The sequence below is a fragment of the Mangifera indica genome, chromosome 19 (assembly GCF_011075055.1).
Source record: "Mangifera indica cultivar Alphonso chromosome 19, CATAS_Mindica_2.1, whole genome shotgun sequence".
In the NCBI taxonomy this organism is placed as follows: Eukaryota; Viridiplantae; Streptophyta; class Magnoliopsida; order Sapindales; family Anacardiaceae; genus Mangifera; species Mangifera indica.
Window position 1 is genome coordinate 8,849,942 of NC_058155.1, and position 19,407 is coordinate 8,869,348.

Consider the following 19,407-nt stretch of genomic DNA (forward strand, 5'->3'; position numbering starts at 1 on the left):
AATAATTACACGTAAGCGTTTTTGTCAGAATCTGAGAAGAAGTTGAACATGGGCGCGTGTGATGTGTCTCCCTCATTGGTGGAGAATAGAATCAATCCATTTGCTTTTCTCTCGCGTGAACAAAAAACTACCTTCACACGCGTGTAAAGAGATGTCATATCCAAGAATTAATTTTAACCACAAATATCGGAATTTTATATTTTATTTTCGGGAATTGAGTATTTAAAATTAAATAAAAAATAAATTATACGAATTTATTTATTAAATACATACATATATATATATATAAATATATATATATATATATATATATATAAATATATATATAATAATTAAAATATTATATGTGTGGAGTGAAAATATGTTGCATACCAAAATGACAAACAAATTGACGTGAGAAGCTCTTGATATAACCCTGGCCCTTCCAGATTTAGATGGACAGGGAGAAAGATTGGCAACTTTGCTCGTAAAAGAGGAAGCGGTATTGCTGGAGATCATAGAAGGAAGGAGAGTGTCCAACGTAAAAGAAAATAGCAACAAAATAATGAAAAAAAAAAATTAAGTAGATAAGGTTCAAATCCTTTAGCCAAAAGGGGACTGATAATGTCAATTAAATCTCCATTATTCATGCAATTGCGTGTCCTCTTGCCCTTTTGCATAAAGTTATAACTTTTAATCAATATATAAATATGCATATAAAGTTATATATATTTTATAAATTTGTAAGTATCTAATATTAGAGATGAAAATTTGGCATATGAAATCGGATCTTCGACCCGCTTCTCTTTGAATGAGGAAGGAATTCTTGAATAAAAATGAGAATATGAACATGAATGATTAAATTTTTTGTAATATGAAACGGGAAGAGATAAAAACGAATATAAATATATTTCTAACATGTTTTTTCTTTCTCGTATATATTGAATTATCCTTAAAAGTTTTAAATTATTATAAATATATATTTATATTTAATAAATATTCAATTGTTTTTCTCGTAAAAATAAGAGAGAGAAAAATGTAGGAAATTTTTTCCATAAAGATAGAGATTTTCCGTTGTTCTCGTATCGGAGGCAGAAAAAATTTTCTCTACAAAGATAGAGACAAATATTAGAATTAAAATATTCGATCTCTATCCAATCTATTATCATCTTTATCTAGTATGATCTGCCTTATTGAATAACCTTTTAAGATCATATCAAGATAATCACTCACTCGGTTAAGTAATTTGTGGGATAAGTTTTTGTACATATGAAAATGGGTCTCGGATTGTAATGGCTTTATACTTGGTAATCAAGAAATAACAAGGAAATGGTGTGTCACCGGGCATGATGAGGATAAAGAAAGTTAAAGAAGAAAAGGGCATGCGTGAAGCACTGGTTGGTTGATTAATTTGTGAGCCCTTTTTCAGTGTACATGGCGTGGTCTCCCACCGAGAAGAGATGGGTGGTGGTGGTTGGTTGGTGTCATTATCTTAATTAATTGTATTCTAATCATCATTATCACCTACACTAATTTAGTACAAATTGATCTCTTCCATTAATCAATATCCTAATCAGGATGTGAGAAGTAGAGCTAATCTCTTCTTTTTCTTCTGGAATCCCATGGGGTATATTTCCTAATATCCCAACCAAGATGTAAAAACCAAATCAAATGATAGCTGAAGAATGAATAAATTTCCGAATGGGGTGAAGAAGGCGAAGACGCCTTAACTAATTAATAAATAATAAAATTATATATATACAATAATATATTATTATATGATTGAATATTATTTTATTTTTAATCTAAAATAATTTAATCATTTATACATATTATCTGTACACATAATATTTTTATTAATAAAAAGAGGGGGGGTTCAAGTAGGCAAGGCTATCTCATTCTTTTTGGTTTTGTCTCTTGCTATATCTAAGACATAATATTATTTAATACTTAGCGGCTCAATTGGATCTTCTCTTAGCTTTTACATTTCCTTTTTTCTATATATATATATATATATATATATATATATATATATATATATATATATATATATATATGTCAAGCAAAAGATTAAAGGATCTACACCCAGTTCATGTAAATAAAAAGTGCCCCTCAAAGTGTTGCACCTCATGCATCAACCTTAGGATACCTTCCTTATTATGTTCTCTTGTTTACTTTAATATAAACGCATTAATCCTTTATCTTCCTAGTATAATAAAAGTGTATGAAAATTTCAAATTAAGGGATGATCTATAAATAAAATTTTATATATATATATATATATATATATATAATTCAGATATACAGATAGTATAGTATCATATGATTAGATAATTTTACTTAAAAATAAAATAATATTTAATTATATGATATCGTATCATCTATATATATAAATTATGTATAAAATATTTATATAATATTATTTATATATATATGTGTGTGTACGTGCGCGCGCACTTTAAAAGGGTTGTACACACGGAGGACTGTAATCTAATTCTATGCTAAAATTGGTGGGTTGAGAGAAGGGAGGAGCGTGCGCCATTGTAATTGCTTGAGTTCCTTGATTTTTAGAAAAAGTAGCTTGATATTTTAAAATTAAAGTGGGAAAAGCCACTTCGGAATTGGATGACCATTTTGACACAAATGGAAGGATTCCATTTTGACATAATTAAAATTATTAAATTAAATTGATCAAGTAAAAAGTAATTAAAATAACGTTATTTTAATTAATTCATATTAAAAAATTTTAAATTCATATGTTAAAAAATTTAATTTTAAAATATCGTTGAAAAAGATATAAAGTATTTCACTTTTATGTTAGAATCTTTTATTATCACCCAAACTATCCTAAAGACTGATTTTTATTTCTTATTTCTTAATTATGTTATGGAGATGTTTATATTTAACCATAATGTTTGTTCTTTTTATGCGTAATACTATGTATATATTATATATATATATTTTAATATATAATTTAGATACACAAATAATATGTCATCATTTAATTAGATGTTACTTTATTTTTAATTCAAAATTATTTAATTATATGATGACACATAATTTATGTACCCTAATTGTGTATAAAAAATGTGTATTATAGTTTAATTGTTTATTATTATTATTATTATTATTATTATAAGCTTATGGAAATATTGTAAAATTAATTTGAAAGTTGCAGGTCTAGTGCTCCATTTTCATTCTATAAATCCCGCCAAAGTAGCCAGGAAAGTCGGTTAGGTAGTTAAACAGGGCAACTGAAACTCTTTTAGCTCTAAAAATAGGATCCTTTTCGACCAATCAAACCCAGCCACGTCATCTCTAACGAGTTCTTCGATCTTTCTGGCGGCTCACATTTCGCACTTGAAATTTCTTTCATCAATTTTTAGCTACTCTTTTTCACTCTCTACTCACTCGCCCTCCTTCATTAATCCAGACTTCACCACACTTCAATGTGAAATCTGGTTGCCTATCATGGCTTTTTCTTCCATTTTCCTCTTGAATGCCACTCCATGAATCTTGGTAAAGTTAGTTTATTAATTGTTTATGATTGATCCCTAATCAAATTCTTAGAAATCTACAGAATTTATTCATGAATTTAGTGTTTGGTGAGTGGATATATGATCATACAGCTATGGTGTCTCCAAAGGGGTCTCAGTTTCCACCGCTGGCTACACAGGGTTCTGTTTATAATCTCTCATTTGATGAGGTTCAGAGCCAGCTGGGAAACATAGGCAAGCCTTTCAACTCCATGAATTTGAATGAGTTAGTAAGAAATGTGGTTTCTGTTGATGAAGGTAATCATCATCCCCATCATCATCTGCTCTCGCAAAACCCTCCTTCTTCTTCTTCTTCATCATCATCTCCGCCCGCCTCATACTTGCTTGGAAATTTTAAATTCAATGGAAAATTGAGCAAGAAAATCATTGACGAAGTGAATGATAACAGTAATAACCAAGGGGTGATGCATCTCGAAGAAACAACACTAGAAGATTTCCTATTTCGCGCTGGTGTTATTAATAATCACCATCAGCAGCCACCAATGGCGATTGATCCGATGGTTGTGATGTCGCCACAGCAGGCTGATTGGATGCAATTTCAATTGCATCAGCAGCAGCAGCAGCAACAACAACAACAACAACAGATGAGTGTAATGGACGCAAATTTTAATGTCTCTGAATCGGGGTACGAGAATCCTTCAGTTGTGGATATGGGATACTCAGAGAATCATCATCAAATGGCCATGAGTATGACAATGCCAGTGGCTGCAATACCTGCAACGCCGTCGGATTCAAAGACGGCGGGTGAGAAGAAGCGAGAAGAAATGATGGAGAAGAGTATTGAGAGGAGACAGAAGAGAATGATCAAGAACCGTGAGTCTGCGGCAAGGTCCAGGGCACGGAAACAGGTAACATGTTGACAGGGTAATTTGTGTTTCCATCTCTTATTTTTTAATTCAAAATTACTCAATCACCAGATACATCACTACCCTGTCGCTTAGTTAATATGTGTTTTGGGTTGTTGACTAAAGGCTTATACCAATCAATTGGAGCTTGAAGTGTTTCGGTTGAGAAAGACAAATAGCTGGCTTAAAAGGCAAAAGGTAAAATATTTGACCACTAACTGTATATATCCAACTTTGAGTACCCAATTAGGTTTTTTAAAGGATTCTCCTGTTCTATGTTGATTTTGCAGGATGTGGAAATGTTGCTGTCGTCCCCTCCAACCCCCAAGCCCAAGTATCAATTGCGACGGACCAGCTCAATTTAATTCCTGAATCTGTTTATATTTGCACTTAGATATTTTCTCGTTAGAAGTTATTTTGTTTATTCATTCAGTAGATGAAAAAAATTGTCATAAATTTGAGCTTCCATTTTGTTTTGGACAGAATTCATTTGTAGATGAGTGAAAAGTTTTGGTATGAATTTGAGCTTCTTGACTTTGAAAGGTCAAAAGACTTATGCCCAACCAAGGTTTGTTGAAATCTGAAAGTGGTGTGCAGTAAATATAGTATTACCAGTTATTAAAATTAATAGAATTAATTAATTTTAAGATTAAAACTATTATTTAACCCTCGTATATTATAAATAATAAAGTTTTACCTTATTTTCTTACTTAATTTACAAAATTAATAATTTTTTTGATTAAAATTTGAAAAGTTATATTTTTTTTATAAAGTTTTATTTTTAATTAATTTTCTTTGACGGTTTGATTGTGATTTTTCATTCTTTGCCATCGGTGTTACATCCCTCCCCACCTCTCCACCCTTTCGATCCAACACCTGTTTTCGTCTTTGACGGATGATTTTGAAACCCTGGGTGGAAGTAAATCTTTTTGCCATTTTGAAACCTTTTTGGATGCTGAATGTCAGACTTAATCAGCCGTTTTTTGCTAGACTTCTTAACTGTACAAATTAAGGTTAGTGACTGCAAAACAAATTTAACATTGCTAATAATTCTAGTTTTATCAGAACTAAGCTTTTGAAAAACAATGGTATTTCTTTCTTTCCACAGGAAGTAAGCTGCAACTGATAAACTTAAGACGTTTTTGCTAGGTGCAGAATTAGAGGGTGAAGTAATGGTGCTTTTCTTGGTCTGAGAAGAAAGACGAAGATTGCTTACTGAAAACTCTTAAATTGTTTTTAAAAATAATATATGAATTGTTTCAAAGCAAATTATATTTTAGTTTTGAAAAAAATATTTATTAATAAAAAAATTTTCATATCTCCGAACCATGAATCGCTTTGTTTTTAAGTGTAGAACGATGGTGGAAATTCTCTTTGTACTGCTAGTGGGCATTGTCAAAGCTAGAAAGCCGATCATAAAGAGCCATTTATTGAAATTAGTGTTAGACCTGCTCTTAGCTAACTCGGGTTTAAAATCCAACTAAATTTGGTTTAATTTAATTTAAATTTATTTAATTTTAACATAAATTAAGTTTAAATTAAAATATTTAAATTATTTTAAAATCAAACCGGATATAAATTAAAAAGAAATAAACTCAATTTGAATTATGAGTTAAATAAATAATTTAATTCAATTTAAATATGACTCGTAACTTAATTCAAATTTTATTAAATAATTTTTAAATAACAATATTTTATCAATAAATCAAAAATTTAAACTATAAATTTAAACAATATATATAAACCATAAATTTAAATCATAAATTTCAATTAAATTTAAATTAAATTCAAATCAAATTATTTTTATTTAAACTAAATTCAAATAACCTATAATATTAATTCAATAAATTTAAATCAAATTATTTTTTATTTAAATTAAATTTAAATTACTTATCATTTAAACTTAACTCGGTCGTAATAACCCTTATTAAAAGTGATATATCTTATTAAAAGATGCCAATTAACATGTCTTTTCTTTCTCCTTTTTTTCTAAATATCAAGTCACGATAAAAGTATCCTAAAGGATGAAGCATCCTAAAGAATAATGGATTTTTTATTATTATATATAAAACGAAAATTCTATACCTATATATTGTTATATATATCTACTCCAGTAAAAGTATAAGTATAATTTTTACTCATAAATTTATATACAAATAATAATATATTATTACGTAATTAGATATTAATTTATTTTTAATTTTTAAGTATACGATTTTGTGATGATACGTAATTATTTATACGTAAAATTATATACAAAAGTTATGTATGCAGCATTACTCTATCTACATATATATTCACATATACACACTTATTGCTCAGATATATACATGAGGCTACATGTTAATTCTAAAAGGTTCCGACTGGCCTCTGCTCTGGTAAGTGCATCTTCTGCAAGCCTGGTGTGACCTAAACCACAAATGAGCTTTTCATCAGTCAAGGGATACACAGAGAGACCCCAAAAGAAAAAACCGAAAAAAAAAAGGATTAACAAATCACTAGAACCCTATATGCGGAAAAAATCCGTTAAAAACAACAAAACTGGCATGATAACACATTTAACACCTACTATTCATATGGACATGACGACATTTATCAGCCACATAGCTTGAGGCAATACACATAGACATTGAGTTACAAGACACTGTTTGAGGCTGCAACTACATATTGATTCTACATAGCCAACTAGATTCAATGGCATGAGTGAGTCTGCATGTAGATTCCAACCACACGAAAATGAAAGGTCGCAGAAACCAATGAGACTGATTTTCTAGGACAACTTTGAAATAAATCAAGGTTGATTCATACATTATCCAATTAAAATAGCAGGTGATAGTCCTCTACTGCCCCCAAGTTGGCAAAAAGGAAAAGTTTTCATGTGATTACTTACAAAATGTTGGACAACTGATGGGGCACCAGATCATTTCTTTTTGGCATCAATAAACATGGCTCGAGTCCAATGCTCAACATCCTCAGTCTGTGATGGTGGAGGAGGAAACGTAGGACGCTCGACAAAATCCCATCCATCAATAAGGCTTTCGTTTTTTCCAATATCTGACATCTCAGTTGAAAAAAGAAAACTTGCCGCCAAACTTGGGAGATTGTTATCACTAAAGTTTTTCTGTTAGACAAAACAAGCACACAAAAATCAAGAAGTCTTCCAGGAATGCAATGCTTTTAAAACTAATGTCATATTATCCCCCTTATTAAAAAGAAAAATCTTATTATCCTACCCATCCTAGTTATACAAAAGATTGGTGAAACAAAAATAGCATTGAAAAGAAATGAACTTCTGCACCAAATCCAAAACACAGACTGATTTAGCCATGCCACTAAATATACTGGCACAATAAGAGACACTATAATGCAAAGTTGATTTCTTTCAAAAAATTTCATCTAGTTGCCACCAAATAATAATAAAAAATACAAAGCAGAAGGCAAAAAATACAAAAAGAAAAGAAATAAAAAAGAAAGGGGGATTTGGGTTCACACACAAAAGAGTTCTATCCTTGACCTAACAAAGCACTTAAGTAAATTAGCTCAAATTTCAAATTTAGTTAAAAACCAAACTCATACAGTTATGGGCAACATATGTGCACTCTCCAGTGAAGTGGTCGATGAAGCAGCAGAATTCATATTCCACACAGACTTGTTTAGTTGTTGAACTGGTTTACATGACCTGAAAATCAAAAGATAGTGTCATGCACAAAAGCATCACAAATCACATGAATCAGTACTATTTTACAAAATAGAAAAAACTAATATAATTATCTATTATCCATGACATTGTCATAAAGTTCTGATGGACCCTAATACAGATGCAGGCCAAAAGATAAGAGTCCCCAACATATTAACCATTCTGAAGATGGTAACGAAGACCTTGGATGAGTTCTGAAGCAAAGGCACTTTCAGATTGGCTTGAGAAACAAGAAGAAACCAGTGCAAACAGTGAAAGAAGCACACCATATTTGACTGTTCAATCTCAACTGTTTTTAACAGATTGAGCACAAGGTAGAGTCATGCTTAGGCAAACATATTCAAGCTCTAGTTTGCCATAAGTAAGAAGGTGGCATCTTCTTAGAACATTTCTTTAAACAAAAGTCCATTTCTGTAAAAGAACTCACTGGAAAAACTAACAGCTCACTGCAAAACCGTTAGGTCAAGGATTTATATTTCACGGAAGAAGAAAAATCATGTGCAAAATGGAGGCACGAATGGCAGCATGAGAGACAAGACACTTGGCAGTCTCAAGCTGAAGCAAGTGGTGCAACCTCAGTGGGTGGATCTCCCAGTAACTGAAAGGAATTGTAGCAGCATGGGAGAGGCAGGGATGGCTGGAAACAACAAAAAGAATGTGGAGTGCATGGAAGCAGCAGACAAGTTTTCAGAAAAGAAAAAAGAGGAAGTAGGGAGAGTCTAGGCCTCTCGAATAGCCTAGGGGAATTGCTGTTATTTTCATTTTTTAATTTGTATTTCCATTGGATTGATGTTGGCTTTGTAAGGGAATAGATAGAAGATATTTGTAACCAGTCTTGTTGCTCTTTTATTCCAGAAATGAAGGAGATAACTTTACTTGTCTTTGTTATCCGTTGATTACTATTTCATTGCTTATTTTGGTTAGCTGCGAATTATTTGTTGATTGGAGAACTGATTGGAATTTGAGACAGTAGAGTAGTGATAGAAACTTGCTATTTTATCGTGGTGTTTGGATTACAAACACTGTTACACCAGTGACTATTCAAGGAAGCCGATTGTTTAGGGGAGGTGTTGCCGGATTTGCCCCAGGTACCTAACAAAAACTTTCCAGCTTGGGAATTGAAAGACTGAAAATGCAAATGAAACTGTTGAGTAAAACTATAAATTCATTGCAGCAAGATGCACGGCCCAAGGCAATAAAAAAACTAGCATTAGCCTTGTTCCAGTGGCTAATTCTGTAATAAAATACCCAACAGAACTTCAAAGTAGCATCCAAAGAATACTAAATTAACTTTCGTCTTCATTTTGTCCAAATGTTAAAACTAGCTTGCTGTTGTTCTTAAAATTTGCACAAGGTAGAATTCAGACATGGCACTGGATCATAAATCACATATACTAAGGGAAAGACAAAATAAGAAAGAAAGTGGAAAGTGTACCTTGAACAAGCCATTTTCAATGAAGAAACAGATTGAATTTCCTTAGATGAAGATAGTGTTGCCAATAACTTCGCAAATGCTCCAAAAGTAGATGCTTCAGGGGGAGCATCTATACATAGTGAGTTATAACAGTAAACTGTTATACATGCTACACTTTTCTTAAGAAGAGAAATCCCTTTCTGTAAGTCCTTGTGTGTTTCAACAGAATGTGGAAATGCAGCAGACAAATTGAAGCTACTATTTCTAGAACAATCCAGGCTGGGCCTTTTCTCAGATTCCATTGAGGCAACACCAAAATTACTTGAGCTTTTATCCCATACTTCTCCACTAGTAGAACAGTAATTTTGGCGTGGAATAAAAAGGGGATATTCATTGCTGCACAGAACAAAATATATTCAGTCCTACAATCTAATAAAACAATGCAACCTCATCAAATTAAATTCCCAGCCAATATACCTTCGAGAGGATGGGCGTGCATTCCAATAGGAATCCCTTTGCCATATTCTTGAGCAAGAACCCTGAGGAGAATTTACAATATAAATATAAAAGACACTAAACAGAGAAAGATACATCGAATCCAGCACATCTTTTTTTTTATTGAGTTTGTAGAAGTGTTTCAATAAGAACATGGTTTCTAGTAACAATGGCAAAAAATTCAAACATCTAACAATTTTCCTGAAAAAAAATCTTGCAAATTACTTATAAGATGCTCTCATGAAATTCTTATAGCATGCTCTAGAGAAGCTCATGAGTTATTGCCTTCAACAAAACTATCAAAAAAGAATATTTCTTGGTAAAGTCACTATGTAATCATACTGCACTTCTACTTGCACTGAACAATTAGTCAGTTCAAACGAGGTGCATAAGTACTCACCGCAAAACCTGAGTTATGAAGGGCAGGAACAGCCAAATTCTGAACAACAAGATTTAGAAGTTGCACCATATATCTGTTCTCCAGTGACAAAGACTATTGGTTAGTAATCAAACAGAAGAACATCCAAGCTAATTAACCAATAAATACATAACTATAGTTTAACAATTTAAATAATACACTGCCAAGAAGCTATATATGATTGAATCTCAGCAGGACAATCTAATTACCAGTACTCCATAAACACTGATTATTTTGCTTATTCAATTTGAAATGAAGGTTCAAGCACAAAATTGTATGCATGCATCAGCAGGAGAGTCTAATTACAAATTTTCCAGTTACACCAAACTTGTTTTTCTTATTTATATGGATATGAAGGGACAAGCACGACATTTAGATGTATGCATGTACTTGTGCATCTACATACATTGTCCTAACAGAAGTGATAAGAGGTTACCCCAAAGAGATAGCTAGCTCTTCAGATGGAACAGAGTGTGGATCAACTCCTCTTGGTAATCGAGCACAGCAAATCTGATCATATTGAACACTGTAACCATCTCTTACTTCTGAATCTTTAGTCACCTGAAGAGAAAAAAACTAATTTATCTTATTTGGAAGCACCAAAAAAATCACCTAGAAGGCCATTTAGATGTAACAACTAATCTTATCTTAACAGTCACTAGAAGGTATCACAACTCAGTCACATATTTAAAGCCCTTACCCGACGTTGTGGGAACAATTTGCATATCTGTTTTATAACCACAGACTGTTTATGCAGAAGTTCAGAGAGGATTGCCACCTGCAAATCTGATAAGAGTTAGGCAATAAATGTGCATTTGAGTGAAAAAATAGCATTCTATATGATCTACAAGAGGAAGAGAACAATGGCGATACAAACATATGGCTATAGTAGTAGAACTTGCCAGACAAACAAAAGCTCCAACAAACATGCAATTAAAAGTTAGAGCACAAAATAAATATCAGCATATCAATGAAACTAGGATGATAGCCTTACATGCCCCAAACTCTGAGCTAAAATAAGGTCAGGATACAACTTCTGTAGTTGCTCTGCACGATTCTTATCCAGCTGCAGAGTCAGAATGATACATAAATCATCTGAAAACCTGATAATTAATGAAACTAAAATGAAATCAAGGACAAAACTGATACCATAGAATAGGTCGATTCAAGGACATCATATTTAGCCTTCAAATCATACGATCTCTTCTCAATCTTTGACTTCACTGCAAGAAATTAAAGTAAATCAATTTTTGAATCGAATGTCAATGGAGCATAATAAATTAGGAGTTGCCAAACAATCAACCAACCTTGAGCGAGTTGCTCCTTACTGCGTCGTAGCTTCTCTCTCAAATTCACAAGCTTCTCATTCTGACGCAGTCTCCAATTCATTTGATCATCCACTTTCCCCTGATGAAAAATAGAAAAAAAAAAAAAAAAGCCGCTAAGGCCATAACCATGCTGTCTTAATAAAAACCATATGAAAACTGCACGCAAAGCACGAACCAAACCTTTGCCACAAGAACCTCAGTCAATCTCGAATACAATGCATCCCGACGACTCTTCAGTGATTTGAACAAAGTGTTGCACTCGTTCAATCTACACATTACATAATATGCATTGTTTTACACCAGCAGCAAGCAAACCAAAATCAATTAAAACATGTAAAATAAGCTTAAACATTAAGGAATTAACAGAAATACTTGTAATTGACACAAACTGCACAAATAGAAGCACGGTTAGAATTCTCGCATATGGCGCAATTACTACTTCTCTTGCTCATCCTCGAATTTCCTCTTCAGGAAATCAACGGGCAATTTATGTGTTTAATTGAAGGAACTGAATCTCCTAAAGAGAGAAAATTGGCCAGAAATTGAAATCGACGAGGGATGATTATCGAAGATTCCTTGGATGTATATACAATTAGATCCGGTTTACGTGAAACTTTTCTGCTCTCGTAATACAAGGAATAGATTATGTGGTTTTTTTATTTGTTCTTTTAACTCTTTATCGTCAATGAATTTGAATTTACGGATTGCCAAAACTGAATCACTTCTAAATTTTGATAAAATTGTTGGGTAGCCGGAAAATTTTCAATTCGCACTTTTGCAGTACCGCACGTTGTTTATCTTTATTTTTGTTTCCTTAAACGACATGTCTTAGCCATAATATATAATAGGACTTGTCGTCGTTCAGTAACTCTCATCGACTTTACATTTCCGTTTCCCGACTCAATTCTTAAAACCAACGACTTGTCATCTTCTTTAAAAGCCCGTATATGACTTGTCAGACTTATATCATTGAACTGATCTAGTTCCTCTCCAAATTTATGCCTTCGTAAAGAAAATATATGTTCTGATCTTGCAAATCACCTTCGTATTATTGGGTAATATTTTATTTTTAAAATGGATAGATTAATAGATTATTTAAAAAATAATTAGATATAAATTATTATATTTGATAAAATTTAATAAAAAAAGATAAATACAAATAATTATTATATTCGATTAGAAATAATAAAATAATACTAGTATATTATTTTACTTAAATACCTTTACATATAATTATATTAATTAAAAATAAAATTATTTTTATTCTAAAAAATTAATAAATAAAGATATAATTATAATAAGGTCAGAGGACTATTTCCCACCCAAGTTTGATGTTTTCTCAAGTTTTCACCCTTTAACTATGAAAACACTAAACACCCACCCATGACCGGTTAGATTTAACAAAACCCTAACGGTGGTAAGGGTAAAATCGTCATTTTTGTTATAATATTAAAAATAAACTAAAATAAAATCTAATTTTGCCCCTCTAAACTTTAAAAACTAAAATTTTCCCTCAGCTAAGTTTTAAAAAATGGCAGTTTCACCCTAAGGTTTGGTTTTGAAATCTCTAGCGATCGTTCCGGCTCCATTGCCGACGACCTCTCCCTCCCGAAGCAGTCTCTCCTTCCGGTGAATGCTTTCCTCCCATGATCGAGCCTCCAAATGGGTACTCGCGAGTCGTCCGTGATTTCTTTTCTACTCAACATCAAACTTATAAAACACGTAATACAAATTTTACATGTTGTTTCTTGATATGAAATGAACTCAAAATCATCCTAAAATTAAAAAAAATTTTGTGTTGAAAAAAATTTAAAGAATTTGTGCACTAGGCATTTTATTATAGATATTAATGTCATATTCAATGTTAAAATTCTTCAATATATATATATATATATATAAAAAAAGCATTTTTATATTTTAAGATAGATTTTTGTTTCTCCACGAACAGAGTACTTAAACAAAAAAATATTGAAAATTACAAAATAAATAAACAAAAGAAAAATAATAAGAAAGCAATATTAGCGGGTAACTTGTACATGGATCAATATAAAAATTTGATTTTTTTTTTAAAAACATTCATTATAAAAATTTGAACTAAAACCTTATTTATTATATTTGAATATATATAATTAAATTTAACATATTTTAATATTAAATAAATTAAATTATATATTAAATAATATAAAAATTTAACTTTATTTTTAAATAATTAAATGTCTGACCATCAATCAAAATTGAATTAGATTGTCCCCTCCAGTGGATGGATATTCACCGGAGTTATAAAAACATTACCATCTACATAAATTCGTTGACTCTGGAATTAATTAATATTTTTTAAGAAAATGATATAATAGGGGGGTCACTGATATTGAAAGTTGCTTTGTTCATCTTAAAAAAGAAGTGGGAGATAAACTATGTCATCAAAAGTGAAATTTGGAATATAAACATAGAATTATTAGCAATATTTTTAAAAATATATTAAATATTAGTTTGAAAACAAATAGTGAATCTATTAAAAGAGACATGTTATATATATTGCTGAATTAAATTATATAATGCATAAAATATTTCAAGGTATGATGAACTGAAGAATGAGTTATGTGTTATGTGTGACATTTATCCAAAGTGTACATTGAGACTAAGTGTCATGGGTCTCATAATATTTCAAGGTAAAACTCTTATTTTACTATGATAGTGGTAAAAATCAAATATATCTACACTTTTATGTTTTGTATTAGTTGGGTGCTCATTCTTTTTCATGTAGGCCAAAAGACTTATTCCCCCCTACCCCACCCCCACCCCCCCCCCCCCCCCCCCCCCCCCCCAAAGTTTGGTGAAATCTTAAATTTATACAATCAACTTTAAAAAATTCACATTTATGTTACAATTCATTATTAAAGTTAAGGATAAATCGACCAAATGCATAAATCTACACAAATCAGTTAATGCACAGATCTGTGTAATGCATAAATTTGTGCGTCATATAGCTTTTTATTAACAAATTGTCTGTATTGGTTGACGATTCATCTCTGTTCGGGTGATTAAAGGGTACACCGGTATGAGAGATTAACCAGAGAATGGTCATTAAAGAAAGAAGAGAAAAAAAATGAAACTCTAGGGGGGAATTTGTCACTTTTTAAATTTTGGATAGGAAAAATTATTAGATTTTTAAACATAGAGGGGAAATGTAAGAAATTTTTAGTTTTTTAAAATATTTTTACTTTCAATCCTGATAATGAATTTTAATGTAAGACTGAGTGTTTGAATTTTTAAAAGCTAATTGATATAAGTTTGAGATTTCACCAAACTTTGGGTGTGAGCTATTGGCCTTTCATATAATGGACTTTTTTTTTGAATTCAGCATCACCATGAGTCAACTGTTCAATCAATTTGATGTTTAGTTCAAATCCAAATCCCCCACGACTCCACTGAATCGACACAGGTTTTCTCTATTTCTTTCTGTAGCAGCCAACGGTCATGGTCCATATGGAATTTGGCTTGGCAGATTGCCATGCGACTGAACAACTTAATTTTCAAAATTTTTTTCAATTGGTTGGCCCGTCGGCCCTGATCTTTTGGAAGTACTGAGGAAGACATGCTCTTCTCTATTTGACAGTAGAAAATTGATATAGATAAGAGAAAGAAAAATATGTATAGAAGAGAACTTTCTTTTCAAATATTTTATTCATTCCATTCTACAAACTAAAGCCATATATATGGGTTGTTTGTACAAAAAGTAACTTTAACAAATCTTACCAAACGTGAGACAAGAATTGCTTAATCTTAGGACAGCCACACATATAGTTTCTAGAGACTTCCAACCCACCTAATCTTTAATATAATATTATAAAAAAGTAAACATATAGCAGCCAAAAAGTATCTAGAAAAATCTTCAATAACTTAACACTATTTTAGGAATGATCAAATGATGAAGTCGTCTTTACTTTATGTGTGCACGATCGAAAACATTGGTAGGTTCAAGGAATGATCAAATGATGAATTTTTCCATTGGAAAAATGTGCTGCATTGAAATTTAGGTGTGTTCGGCTAATGGAATTTTAACATCTTTGAACGTCACAGTCCAAGGGGCTGTATATGTGAAACTAAGAAAGGAACTTGTATGCTGATGGAATGGCTATCGCAAGCTTTGTTTCTGGAAAACTCCATAGAATGTCCTGATGGACTTTTTGCCACTTTCCCAATGCTATATTTCTTATATAAATACTAACACTGTCGTACCCAGTTATCGCAGACTCATAAAAGACAGTTCATTCATTATACATACTGCATACATATATCCCCATTGCGAAAAATCAGCAGGAAAGCAAAAGCTTGAAACGATTTATATATTACTCTACAATGTCATCTTCACGCATTTGCATACCACATGCAAATATTTTACAGCCTAAAAAAAATTGGAACAGGTTGATATATATAGACCCTACATTATATTGTTATTCTATTAGTTCACCAATGTTTGTATAATATTTCTTATTCAAGGTATGCTGATGATTTCTGTGTCTTCATTTTATTGGGTGATTTGCAGTTCAAAGTCCAACAATGGATGGAAACCTGGTAGGTTAATTGCTGTGACAATGCAGTCAACAGAATATGAATTTTATATTATCTTTAACAAACTTGATATGGATCAAAGAGTAATCTTTGCTATGCACTGCAATGGCAGGTCATTTCACAGAAGTCCCACGTAATGCCAATATGGAGAGCCTACGCACTAGATATCTGTTTCCTGAGGTATCACACTTCTGATTTAGTCTGTTCTTAACATATAATTAAGTTGTTAATTGTTTTTCTTGACCAGCTATTAATACATGAGACTGAACACGCCCGGAAGTATCCCAATGCAAGACTTATAAGGCTCGGTATTGGTGACACTACGGAGCCTATACCTGAAATCATAACATCTTCAATGGCTGAGGTAACTCAGTATAATTTTTCATGCTTTCAGATTACTTTTTTACTCTATAGATCCTCTAATGTCGAAAGTATTTCCTACATAAATCTCTTTACCTGAATAATCAGAGCAATCGTGAATAATTTCTGACAAAGGTGTTTTTTTTTTTTGGCAGCATGCACTTGCTCTATCAACAGTTCAGGGCTACAAAGGGAATGGAGCTGAGCAAGGCAACATGGTATATTAATACGCTTCTAAATATTCGTGAACTTGTCATCATTATCATCAGAAAATCAGATCAAATAGAAAGGGATATGTAAATGAATCCCTATACAAAAATAGCAACAACAGCAATATTTGATAGGAAAATCAGGCGTAAGAATGTTATGGACAACATATTTTAAGGGCAATTATAATGCAAATGCATCACCTTGATGATTTTTCCTGGTTTAACCATTGTAGTAGGTAAAAATAAGATGACTTCCTGGCCAAGAAAATAACAATTTGTTTTCGCTCGGTAACGTTTTCACTGTTACATATTTCATAATAGCCTGCCAAGTGTGCTTACCAGAGTCTTGAATCTTTTAAGCCTAATATTTCATCAAAAGATTTAATATATTTTTGTTTTTCAGAAGCAGTTTTCATAACAGATCAATAAATGGGAAAGAATAATGGGTTGGGCTCTTTCTGCATATACATTTTATATAGTTTCCCATTGGCTCTGTCCCGTCCATTCAAGAAACTGAAACTTTTTTGCCCCATCTTTCAGCCATTAAGAATGGCAATTGCTGAAATACTTTATAAAGACATGGGCATAAAAGCTGAAGAAATATTTGTCTCAGATGGTGCACAGTGTGACATTTCTCGCCTACAGGTATGACAACTAATTAAGCTCTGCAGCAGACGTTTAACTTCATTTTTTTTTCTTTTCTTTCTTTATAGCTCGGTTTGTGTTAAACAAAGTTACAAATCCTGACAACTTATATTTTTGCTCTCAACAGATGCTTCTGGGATCCAATGTAACAGTGGCTGTTCAGGACCCAATTTTTCCAGTTAATATTTCAGGAGCTTGTTAGTTTTTCCGGTTTTTCTGCTAAACTTCTTTTGAAAAAATCACATTTTTTCTTAATGGACTATGTGTTTGGAACAGGCATATATAGATTCTAGCGTTATTGTTGGTCAGGCTGGCAAGTTCCAACAAGAAACTGGGAAATACAGGAAAATTACCTACATGAAATGTGGGCCTGAGAACAATTTTTTTCCGGATTTATCAACAAATCCACGGACAGATATAATTTTCTTCTGTTCTCCAAACAATCCAACGGGCCATGCTGCATCTTGGCAGCAACTAAAACAACTAGTGGAGTTTGCAAAGGCAAATGGATCAATAATAATTTATGACTCCGCATATTCTGCTTATATAACAGACTCAAGCCCCAGATCAATCTTTGAAATTCCTGGAGCAAGAGAGGTCGGCTTTCAAGAAATCAATTGTTCTGATTTTAATGTGAAAACTGTTTTTTTTTTTTTTTGTATGATAAAGTTTGCCTATATTGTGTGAATAGGTAGCCATTGAAATTTCGTCCTTCTCCAAATTCGCCGGTTTCACAGGTGTCCGCCTTGGTTGGACAGTGGTCCCTGAAGAGCTTTGTTACTCTAATGGATATCCAGTCATAAAGGACTTCGACCGCATTGTGTGCACTTGCTTCAATGGTGCTTCAAATATTTCACAGGCGGGAGGGCTAGCCTGCCTTTCTCCAGACGGTTACCAGGTACCTCAATTTCCTTTCCAATTCATGTTTTATCTTGTGTAGAATTAACTTCTTCCCTTCTGCGAAATTGGTTTCAGGCTTTGATCAGTGTAGTTGACTACTACAAGGACAACGCCAGGATAATCGTTGATGCATTTGAATCACTTGGGTTGAAGGTTTACGGCGGGAAGAACGCACCTTACGTATGGGTGCATTTTCCAGGCATGAGTTCTTGGGATGTATTTGCAGAAATTCTTGAGAAAACCCACATTGTCACTGTTCCGGGAAGCGGATTCGGCCCTGGCGGCGAAGAATACATCAGAGTCAGTTCATTTGGACATAAACAAAGCATACTAGAAGCTTCCACCAGGCTCAAAATTTTGTTGTAGATGCTGATGTATGAGTCTGAATAACTGCGCACCATACAAGGATAAAGACAATAAATGAAGACTTCATGATACATTTCAGAATAGACAAATATTGGCTTCGTTTCAGGATATAATAGAATTTAAATCCAATCCCATGTAGCAATCCAACAAGAAGGACCACTTTCAGTGCCGCCCAAACAGAAGCGTCAACAAATAAGCCCTCGTGGCTCTTGGCGCTAGTAAAAAGAAGCCAATGGCTTGCAAACTCATCACATTAACAAATTCCATTTCACATCAACCTCACTAGTAAAAATGCGAATTATTCGTATTTAATTCACGTTCTTATTTAATTCATGTTTCTATTTAATTCCCATTTTAAATAGGCCATGTCTTCTCCTGGGGACTGTGTGGCCGAGACATATGTGGTAAGTAAGATATTGCAAAAGGGAAAGATGAAGAAAGAAGGAAGAGGAAAGATTGAAGGCGTTGATTCACAAGAGAAGATATGATTCAAAAGTCACTTTGCTTTTGCTTTGCAAATATGCTTTTGATGTGAGGGTTATATGACTTGAGATGCTTCATAAATAAGATTCAAAAGTCGCTTTGCTTGAATTCTTTTACCAAGTAAAACCCATAACAGTTA

General features: G+C 32.5%; 3 protein-coding genes across 3 annotated transcripts; 2 read left to right on the forward strand and 1 right to left on the reverse strand.

Annotated features, from left to right (window-relative positions):
- Positions 1-3,239: 3,239 nt before the first annotated feature.
- LOC123203705 (ABSCISIC ACID-INSENSITIVE 5-like protein 3) lies at positions 3,240-4,938 on the forward strand. Its single transcript, XM_044620155.1, has 3 exons — positions 3,240-4,384; positions 4,508-4,579; positions 4,672-4,938. The coding sequence occupies exons 1-3, from the start codon at positions 3,569-3,571 to the stop codon at positions 4,744-4,746; spliced, it is 963 nt and encodes a 320-aa protein (XP_044476090.1). The 5' UTR covers positions 3,240-3,568; the 3' UTR covers positions 4,747-4,938.
- A 1,658-nt stretch (positions 4,939-6,596) lies between these two features.
- Positions 6,597-12,564, reverse strand: LOC123202664. The gene is made up of 13 exons (XM_044618664.1): positions 12,106-12,564; positions 11,914-12,001; positions 11,713-11,812; positions 11,555-11,628; positions 11,400-11,471; positions 11,106-11,183; positions 10,842-10,966; positions 10,388-10,460; positions 9,970-10,031; positions 9,514-9,888; positions 7,958-8,060; positions 7,272-7,502; positions 6,597-6,790 (listed from the first exon to the last, which is right to left on the reverse strand). Exons 1-12 carry the CDS (start codon positions 12,183-12,185, stop codon positions 7,302-7,304), a joined length of 1,431 nt encoding a protein of 476 aa, XP_044474599.1. The 5' UTR covers positions 12,186-12,564; the 3' UTR covers positions 6,597-6,790; positions 7,272-7,301.
- A 3,116-nt stretch (positions 12,565-15,680) lies between these two features.
- LOC123202900 (probable LL-diaminopimelate aminotransferase, chloroplastic) lies at positions 15,681-18,809 on the forward strand. The gene is made up of 11 exons (XM_044619051.1): positions 15,681-15,704; positions 16,051-16,157; positions 16,280-16,308; positions 16,418-16,485; positions 16,553-16,669; positions 16,821-16,883; positions 17,415-17,519; positions 17,647-17,697; positions 17,796-18,116; positions 18,211-18,417; positions 18,495-18,809. The coding sequence occupies exons 1-11, from the start codon at positions 15,681-15,683 to the stop codon at positions 18,783-18,785; spliced, it is 1,383 nt and encodes a 460-aa protein (XP_044474986.1). The 3' UTR covers positions 18,786-18,809.
- The last annotated feature ends 598 nt before the right edge of the window (positions 18,810-19,407 follow it).